The sequence below is a fragment of the Taurulus bubalis genome, assembly GCF_910589615.1.
Source record: "Taurulus bubalis genome assembly, chromosome: 8".
NCBI classification, from domain to species: Eukaryota; Metazoa; Chordata; class Actinopteri; order Perciformes; family Cottidae; genus Taurulus; species Taurulus bubalis.
In genome coordinates this window covers 13526281-13535889 of record NC_136596.1, presented here as the reverse complement: position 1 = coordinate 13535889, position 9609 = coordinate 13526281, and the positions used below count along the sequence as shown (strand labels likewise).

Below are 9609 nucleotides of genomic sequence, written 5' to 3'. Positions count from 1 at the left end.
GGCCCGGCGGAGTGGCAACCTGTTTGCTTCTAATCTAAAACTGTCATGACCCAAATAAAATTGATTTGGGGTAAAGCAATGGGTAATGATTAATCATTTTCAGCTTGATTTGAATGCTGCTTTTCAGTTGAAGCGATGTTTTGTTGTAATTCTGTCAATAGACTGGTGCTCAGACAAAACAAAGAGGAAACTTTATCTTCACTAATCTATCAATATATTTAAGTGTGTACTGTATAGGGTGCACTTGTATAATGGTGTTAAATTCTGTGCAGAAATTCACATCATAGTTCATTGTAATTTTGAACAAAACGTTTATTCAAATCAAAAGGAAGAACTAGACATAAGGTTAAACCATTCAGAACATAGAATATTCATAGAATATCTATACATTTTGATGATTGACAGACCAAAAAAAAGCATAAAAACAAACATACAAATGGAGAATGAAGAAAATTCAGTGAGTGATATTGCACTTTGTTTCTAAAATGTTTCAGATCCCATTTCCCAGGTTCTTCATCTGTGAACATTTCAGTTCCTGCCTTTATTAAGTCAGGAGTTTAGCTTAGTTTTGACACTGGACTACTGCGGCCCAAGCAAATGGACTATGGAATTGACCAACCTGAAACAAATATGTAAGCTTATTCATTATTGTGTAGCTTGATTCAATTTCCCTAAAATAAAATCCAAACAAAGAACTGCAAAAAATATATTAGGATAGAGGAAGAAGCCGCATGGCTGCTATCCCCATGTTACCTAAGTGTTTGTCAGGGGGGGGAGGCTGCTGATCCACAGCTGCCCCCCTCCCCAGGCCTGAAGGGGATCAGACTGGTCAGGAAGGTTGCTTGTTAAACTAGGAAGTAAACTATATCAATGCCCAGAAATACATGGGGAAAAAAAGAAATAGTCAACCCTAATCAGCTTCAGAAAAATAGCGCAGTTGAGACTTAAACACTTACTTCTAAAAAAAGGACTTTTTTTTTCCTCTTCCCTTTTTGTCCTTTTGAATAAACATGGAAAGGTCTAAAACATACAGACAAACATAATAAGAGTTAACATGGACATTGAAAAATGAAGACTCATGATCAGGTCTTTTCTTTGTCAAGGCCACTAAGATAAGATCACTTTAATAATCTGCAGTTTGTCGATTTCTGTCAAAAGCAGTATAGTTAGTCGCCAGCTGGATCCCGATAAGAGCGTGCACACATACACACATACATACACAACACATACAAACTTTTGTCAGCTACTTTTAAAAATGTAAACTTTAGAAAAAAAGTCACTAATCTTTAAAAAAAAAAAATTGAATAATGCACCAATGTCCTACACAACACTGCTTAACTGAAAAATCCTCGAGAATAACATGGTTAGTACCAAAGGTTTTTATCCAGACCTTCTCCATTAAACACTTTTTATGAATTATTATTTTCTTATTAAAAAAGTGCTGCTTTTCTTTTTTTTTCTCTTGACTATGTCAAACCTCTGTTACAGCTGGTCTTTTGTGTTGAATGAGTTAGAAAACCAATGTATTACTCATGTCAACCTACCACTACTTGTTCTGAGCAGTCTGAACAGAGGTTTAGCAACGTCCCCAGCTTTTCATTTGTGCTGGGTTTGCTCCTTTAATAAAGAAGCACTACTCTTTTTCCACCCTTTTTTATAGCTAGCGTTCTGACTTCACTGGTCTGGTAAAATTGTTGGTTGGATGAACTGGGCAAGTGCAGCAGGACAAAAAGGGAATGTTATTAATCTCAGAAAGCTGCCTTGCTTCTATGCAGGTCTATTCTCTTGTTTTGGTAGTTAAAACAAAATAATCATTATTTTTAACAGTGCAAGTTAAAACAAAAAACTTTTTTTCTCTTTTCCCCCCCAACTGTTTGGCAAGTGAGACGACCACCTGAGACAGTGCTTTTTGGGCAGTTTTGCAAGCCTGGCTTGCCCTGAGATTGGGAGAAGAGGGGCTGCAGGTAATTCAGGTGAGGCGAGTCCCTCCACAATGTACCACCCTCTCTGTTTCACACACACACACACACACACACACACACACACACACACACACACACACACACACACACACACACACACACACACACACACACACACACACACACGACACAGGCTCACACTTTGCTCCTTAGCTACAATTTGAGCGGCAAATGCAGGTCTGCAACCCTCCTAGTCCGAATCCAGAGCAACCTCAAAACAAGAAAGGCTAAAAGTTATTCTATGATTGGAGCTAAATACAAAAACAGAATAACAGAACTAAACTAAAAAAGGAGAAAAGCCACACTTGGAAGCTGAGGAGGCAACATCTTAAAGAGCTTTAAGATGAAGATAGTGTGCTGCAAAAGTCCAGTCTAGTTATTTAAGTCACTGAGGAAATGTCATAAGGAGAAACATATTTTCCAAAATCAGTGCAGTGTTCTTGTCCTTGTCAATCTTTTTTTTCCCCAAATTCAAATCCTGTTCTCAGCATTGCTCAATGTTATGCAGATGAAAGTCTTGACAGTTAAGCCTGCAGTCTCATATTCGTAGTCTGGCGCATCATATTTCTTTTTCTTTTTCATTTCTCATTAAACAGAGCAACACAAAATCAAGTAAAGAATAAAGTGTGCAAAACAAAAAAAAACGAAACGAGGCAGGAGGACCTAGTCTTTGCTCTGTTGTTGACTGCTGAATGCTCTCATTCATACAGACTGTGGTGGTTCGAACATTATTTTTCTCTTTTTGTCGAGTTTAGCTGATTCTGCTGAAGCCGGGACATGATCGGTCCTCCTTTGTGTGAGGAGCCATGTCCATATGTGCCACGAGTACAGAAGAATCAAGAGTTAAAGAGAAGCTTGGGACGCCAAGCCTTACTGATTCTTCATTGTCATTGTCGATACTATCACCGGGCTCTCACTACCAGTGGGGTTTTTCATACAGACTGAATATGTGTTCATCTGTATGCCTCCCACCCTCAGCAGGCCGTCACAGGAAGGAAGCAATGCCCCAAACTAGTGGCTCCTGATTCTCTCGCTGAGGGAAGGCAGGAACAGATTTGTCCAACCCAACGCAACTGTAGGTATTTGTCCAAGTCGTTGTTGGTTGGTTGGATACTTTGCATTTTTCTTGATGTCAACAGCGTTGTGTGACCCTTGTTGTTGGAGAAAAATAAACAAAGTTGAGCCTTGCAAGCAGGTTTCTTTAGAGATCCCCAAGTCAGTCTGGGGCCTTTCAGGAAAACCCTTCAGCGTGATGGACAGGCGTCAAGCCTGTGCTCCTCTGTACGTCTCGCATGATCTGGATTAGGATCGATCTGGAGAGGAGACAAGAAAAAGAGGGTTTATTTATTGAAACACAGAGCAGATTTAATTTGGTCTACTTTGCTTTATGTTATTCGGTGCTTACCTCAGAGTACAGAGGAGGAGGCTGGAAGCGGAACTCGTGAATGTAGGCGAAGAGAGGTCCGTCCAGATCCTCGCGGGCTGCTGGGACATCAAGACTGCTCTGCCTCTGTTCTTCTGTCACAATTTCTGCATAGCTTGGAGGAGCTGCAGAGGAACACGCAAGCCACATATTAGCATTCTCGATCAGTATACGGTATTCAGACTTAAGTTCTATATATCTGAATCATGAGCGTGAGATCCAACATACCTTCAGGCCTCTCAGGTAGACCCATGCCCAGCCAGCTCATGCTGCACTGGCTGCTGACACTGGAGGTACGGGAGCCGAAGGGGTGGAGAGGGATTGTCCCGATGACCAGGGGCAGGTTCAGGGACAGGTTTATTGCCCCAGGTATGTCCACGTAAACCTGAGTAATCCCCACAGCAGGTTAGAATATGCAAGTCATTCTGAGGTATAATAATTGTGCTGCAATGAGCTGAGCATTCTGCATGAAATGAAACACCTTTTTTGTATCCTCTATAAGATAAAACATAAATAAAAAAACATGCTAGTCTGGGCTAAATGGGTTGTGCAGTTAATATGTGGGTCAACAACTTGAGGTTGGTTGCTTATGCAGGTAGATCCCGCGTCTGGTGGCTGTCTGTTCGCGAGGTAAAGAGGTTATAAGCACCCTCAAGGCAGGTGTTACCAAAGATATCCTGGGATAATGCTCTTAGCAGCATGTGGAGATAACACCTGGTGCCATCCAAGGCCCAGATTTGGAAATGGTGGCTGAGTCAGCCAAGTCCTTTAATAGGAGAGAGTTGTTGGCTTACTGGGAAATGTTGATTCTGTACTGACAATGGTGCTGAGTAATGGTGATAATAAAAGGTCAAGAGGAAACTGTTATAAGGACAGAAACACCTCTTCGTCTATGCCAGTGATCTCTGGATGGAGGCTCGGTGGCCAACAAACAGAAAAGGGGGTTATGCTGAATGGGGTGTGAGAGTAGCCCAAATACAGTAAGACTGTACTCACCATAAGAGAGTACTCCACTCGAATAATGCTGCAGTCCAAGATGGAGGGTGAAACAGGTGGGATCTTCAGCATCTTGCCGCTCCAGGTCTCAGTTTTGCCCGAGGACAGAGACTCTCCCCGCAGGTTGGCCACCAGCTGCTTGACCTCCTTCATCTTCCCTTTGGCATAGAAGGTCTGGGTCTGGTAGATGGCTGCCTTTGGCACCACCATGCGGGATGAGCAGTTCTCAATCTCGGCAAAGATCTGGATCGACTCTCCTACAGAGTCAGAGAGAGCAGAGGTGAGGTTAATTGATGTTGTATTACATTTCTAAAAACATTAAAAACGTCTTTTTACCTAGTGTGTCATTACCAATAAATGCAGTGATTCAGACAGTGTAATAATTTCATCAACTTATCTACATGACTAACAATGTTATCAGTTGCATTATGAATAATTTACTTATCCTCACCAGGGGTGTATCCCTTCCTTTCTATTTTGGCACTTAGGGAAATAGGACCTGAGGTGCAGAACCAACAGCAAAGCGTCTTGTCTTTCGTGCCGGCCTGTGGTGACTGAAAAAGAAAAGAACAAACAGATGTATTAGAAAATATCTGGAGGTTTCTCTTAAATATTGCCCATCAATATTGGAAAAAAAGGGTGTTCCGGCTATCCATTGGGTAATCAGTCAAAACAAAATAACAGATTAACTTTGACACCGAGCCTTACCATAGTCCGATGCCCTTAGTACAATGCCTCTCCCAATTGAAATATTAAAAAGTTAGGGGATTTTTCAAAATAACTTACCAGCAATAATGGAGTGTTGATGTCAATGTGCTCAAAGACTGTGAATTCCTTCTTGGTTTTCATGGGCAGGAGCCACGGCCTGTGGAGTTCTGCCTTTACCCAATAGCGCACACTGCCATGCTTCCCTTCGAAAGAGGTAGCCAGAGGTCTACAGGAAAGAAGACGGGAGGAAAAGGAATAGAAAGGTTGTATTAACTGTCGAAATGTCATATAGTCTACAGCTGAATAATGATGATATTGTTATTTAATCTGACTCAAGTGTAGTCTTAAAACACTTACGTCTGTGGAAGCTCGAGGCTGAATGCATACTCATGTCTTCCTGAATGGATAGTGGTGAGTCCTTCCTCAGAGTTGTCATCGTCTGAAAAACAAGGAGGACAATATTCCAAACACATGTATACCATACCTGGGTAAAATGCTCTACGAAGGCATCTGAAAGTCATACCAAAAACACAGGGTGGGGGAGACAAAAGAGAATAAGCGGATTTTACTATCATATCGGTCTGTAAAAAAATGATGTATTGAGAGATGAGCAGCAGACCAAATAAGTTGATTGTTTAAGGTACCAGAAACGTGCAAGATAGTGCTCCCAGAAATCCCATTGTGGCATGATGGAGATACATAGGTTCCTATGGAGGAAACTGGGCTCTATGGGGCTACAATGAAATCCTAATCGGTAGATGAATCTATCTGGCTAACAAGGACCAAGTTGTTTTCTATTCATCTCTAAAAAAAAAAACTAACAAGAGACCATCTTTTTTTCTGAAGGGAGGAGAGGACCTTTTCGCATCGAAAATGCTCATAAAATGTTGCAAATTATCCTTATTTATAATTTGAAACAACAAGAGTGTATTCTGAAGAGCTGGGTCGAGAGGCCTTGTGTGCTTCTGCCAGCTCAGCACTCCCTCCCCCTAGCAGCAGCCGTGTGGTAAACAAGTACGGAGCTGTCAGTCAAACGGCAGACTCCAGCAGGAGGAGACCGGCCTAAACCGGTGTGAGCAGCTTCCCACAGCCGCTCTGCTCTCATTACGCATTCACTGTGCGACACCGCAGTCACTAACGAGACTGGTCCGAACACCAACTGCAGCAGCTGTCGAGCGGTTTATCCACCTCAGCATCACAGAACATGTTTTATGATGATTTATTCGCTTGTGGCGAAATTAAGCTTTGATTCAAGTAGCATTGTTGGTGAACGACGTTGTATGTCGTTTATCTGCAACAATGTATCTCCTCAATTTAAACCTCAGCTCTTCTGATAATGACATATTTGATGTAGGCTAATGTTACAATTCACCTTGACGTGCAATAGGCCCGACAGTCTAGCTTCATGGCAGCTAGTCTGCTACACGTATGACGGCTGCTGCAGAGTTGACCAGAAACTGGATGTCTATTAAATAAGTAAAGATGCTGCAGATGGGAGAAAAAAGAAACGCACCAGGCTAAACCCAAACCAAGAAAAGGCACACATATACCTATACGGGCGCTCACAATGGGTGCTCTCTACCATCGAAAACATCAACCATTCTGCGGATAAAGTTACGCAAATATGTCTGAAGCACAAAGCTGCTGACAATAGAGCAATGCATCGTCATAATCCAGCAAAACACAGATACGTGCAGAGGAAACACATGGACGAATAACGGAAACTATTATCTGTGCAGCTCCACCGTAGCTTTTTAACACATTTACAAATCATACTACAGGTACTCCTATGGATTTATTCTATTCTGCAGGTGTTTTCTTAATTAAAAAGTTGCAGAGTCTTCTGTCACTCTATGCAAGAGGGTGATGTCATTGGCCACACATGAGCACCTCAGCCAATAACTCACGGGTGAGGGAGGGTCATGCGCTTTGCTCCGCCCTCCCCTGGTCCAGTTTTCTGAACAGGATTGAACCGCTTTGAACAATGGGTGGAAACTTAAGAAAAGCTACAAAGAAACACCAAATATGATGCATTTTTCCATTGAAAATGTTTTACAAGGCAGCAAGTGCATCATTGCAAACCATTACTCTATAACTCTGTGGCTCAATAATGTGCTTTTACACTTGAAATACTGTGAAAAATACTGATGCCCGAGCTGCTGTCATTCATTGACACCTTGACACAATCAAGTAACGATGGAGCTCTCTGAAACCGATGCCACTAAAGTCTATTGTACCAACACCACCACATAAAAGACTTTACACGATGAAAGATAACCAAATCCAACAGTGTTTATTATTACGTTATTAACACCGTTTCTGACATTCAAGGCTACAGCATCCTCCAATTAACCTGATCCTCAACCAGCACAAAGAGCATCTTACTGTCAGTTTCTCTCAAACTTCTGTTATATAAAAAAAAACCAGTCTCTTACCTCTCTCGTGCCCAATTAAGATATCTTTGTGATTTAGATATTCCACTTCTTCTGTGTAGTTTTGCGTGTAGGCAGTGTTGGATCCAGCATTTCTAGATTCAGTCCAACGAACTTTCGCAAATCCTTTTGCGTGGATTTTAAGCGATTTCACGCGGATTTCTCCGGTGACTTCGATGATCACCCTCCCTGAGACGCAGTCCCCGCTGGAGAAGACGGGAACATTGCTGTCATTGAGACAGTCGTAGCTTACTGTGAAGCTCTTTACCTTTCCTAGCACCATAGTGGAAAGAGATACAGAGACCTTGAAATAAAAAAAGGCTATGAAAAAAGAATTTCATAAGAAAAAAGGGATGCAGTCTTTAGACACTGATCAGTATCTCTGCCCTGCAAAAAGCAGGAGGCACGATCAGTGGTTTCTTTGCGAGCAGTTCATTGAGATGTGTGATGGCTGAATAACAGCAAAGGATGCTGTTATCGTCCGCCTCTCTGCTCGTCGGTCTCCAGTCAAAGACAAGGAAACCCCCGTAGCACAGCTCACTTTAAGCGACAGGCTGTGTGAAAAACAACCTTGGGCGCATGCGCAGGGCTCCGCTGCCCCCTCCTTCCGCCTCCTGGAACAAGGCAGAGAAGTGTGGCTCTGAGCCAGATGACAAGTTTGGTCAAACAGCTGAAAGACTGCACGAAGAAATGTTCACCACAATAGTTTTAGAGGTGAGCCTTCACGAGTCATTTGTTGTATTAGAATGTACCATAAAAGTCTAATTTCGAGTGATTTACAGGCTTTTTATTCAAAGATTGATGTTAGGAGTATGTTTAGCTGATGGCGTAGGAAACAACAAAGACACAATTCTACTCTTCATTATATATGATTATATGATAACCATTCATACACGGTGCATCATCTCTGAATATTGTATATGCCTACGGCTTCCAGCTTTATATCTAGGGATATCATTATGTCACACAGTTATCTGTGATATAATTCACACATATGGAATCATCTGCAAATTTCCCAGTGCGGGACTAATAAAGGAATATCTAATCTCACATATATCCAGGCACACTGCAGCCTCTACATCAATGTGCAATCAACAAAAAACAACTGCTGAAATGTGCATGCCTCGTGCAGCATAGGCCATGTAGAATTGCTGGATACTATGTATTCCTGCGATTTTAGGGGGAACAGACTTTTAGAAAAGATTCCTATTTATTCATCTAGCATATATTGTTTCTGTGTTAAGATTAAAATGGTCCATGCACATATGGGGGGTTGGGATTTCTCATTGTGTTGAACTCACAGTTTACAGAAAAACAACTCCGAGGCTCAAAACGCCATCTGGTGGACCATCACGGCTTCTAAAATGAACTGCAGCGTCACCTGTTGAACAGCTCGGTAACTCATTGCTTATTGCTGTCATCAAACACATTATGACTGAAAAACGACCATTTCAATTCTAATTTATTTTGATTGTTTAATTTACAAGACACCACATCAATTTAGCAACACAATTTAACGATGATGAGATAAAGATTTACAGGACGTGCGTTGTGGTAGCTGGAGCTATGGAGATAAAAGTTTACAAGATCCACATCAAGCAGCAATGTATGATTCAAATTGGATGGCGATTGATTAAACCCTTAATGAAAATAATTAAAAACCCAATCATATTCCATTCTACCTCCTATAATTTAAAAAGTGCACAGTCATATGAGTTTCTATCTGATTTCATAATTTATTAGCAAGTATTATAACCACATATTTAGTTTCTCACAAACCAATAGACATAGGCTACATATTTGTGATACACGAATTGCCAATAGTAGTTGAAGTTGTGGTCATGACATCATAGACAACTCAACAAAACTGTGCAGCAAGTATTACAAGATGAATGCTGCCCTCTATAGTTCCCAGTTCATCATTACATGTTAATCATCTTTATTTTAAATTAAACTAGAAAACTCTTATTTTGAAAGCGTAACCGGGATGTTTACGCGAGTCCAGACTCGAGAGCTACCGTCACTTACAGTCAAAAACGAACACTGTAGAAAAGTCACCTCTGAAAAA

At 41.4% G+C, this 9609-nt stretch overlaps 1 protein-coding gene across 2 annotated transcripts; it reads right to left on the bottom strand.

The window, feature by feature from the left end:
* Positions 1 to 295: 295 nt before the first annotated feature.
* Positions 296 to 8038, bottom strand: LOC306739903 (arrestin domain-containing protein 3). 2 transcript variants are annotated; one of them, XM_079221981.1, is made up of 8 exons: positions 7545 to 8038; positions 5467 to 5548; positions 5188 to 5335; positions 4853 to 4955; positions 4402 to 4658; positions 3634 to 3790; positions 3388 to 3530; positions 296 to 3295 (listed from the first exon to the last, which is right to left on the bottom strand). In XM_079221981.1, the coding sequence occupies exons 1-8, from the start codon at positions 7822 to 7824 to the stop codon at positions 3227 to 3229; spliced, it is 1239 nt and encodes a 412-aa protein (XP_079078107.1). In that variant the 5' UTR covers positions 7825 to 8038; the 3' UTR covers positions 296 to 3226. The 2 variants fall into 2 exon arrangements, with proteins under 2 accessions (XP_079078107.1, XP_079078108.1); XM_079221982.1 differs by having other exon boundaries at positions 5467 to 5619; positions 7545 to 7685.
* Positions 8039 to 9609: the final 1571 nt, after the last annotated feature.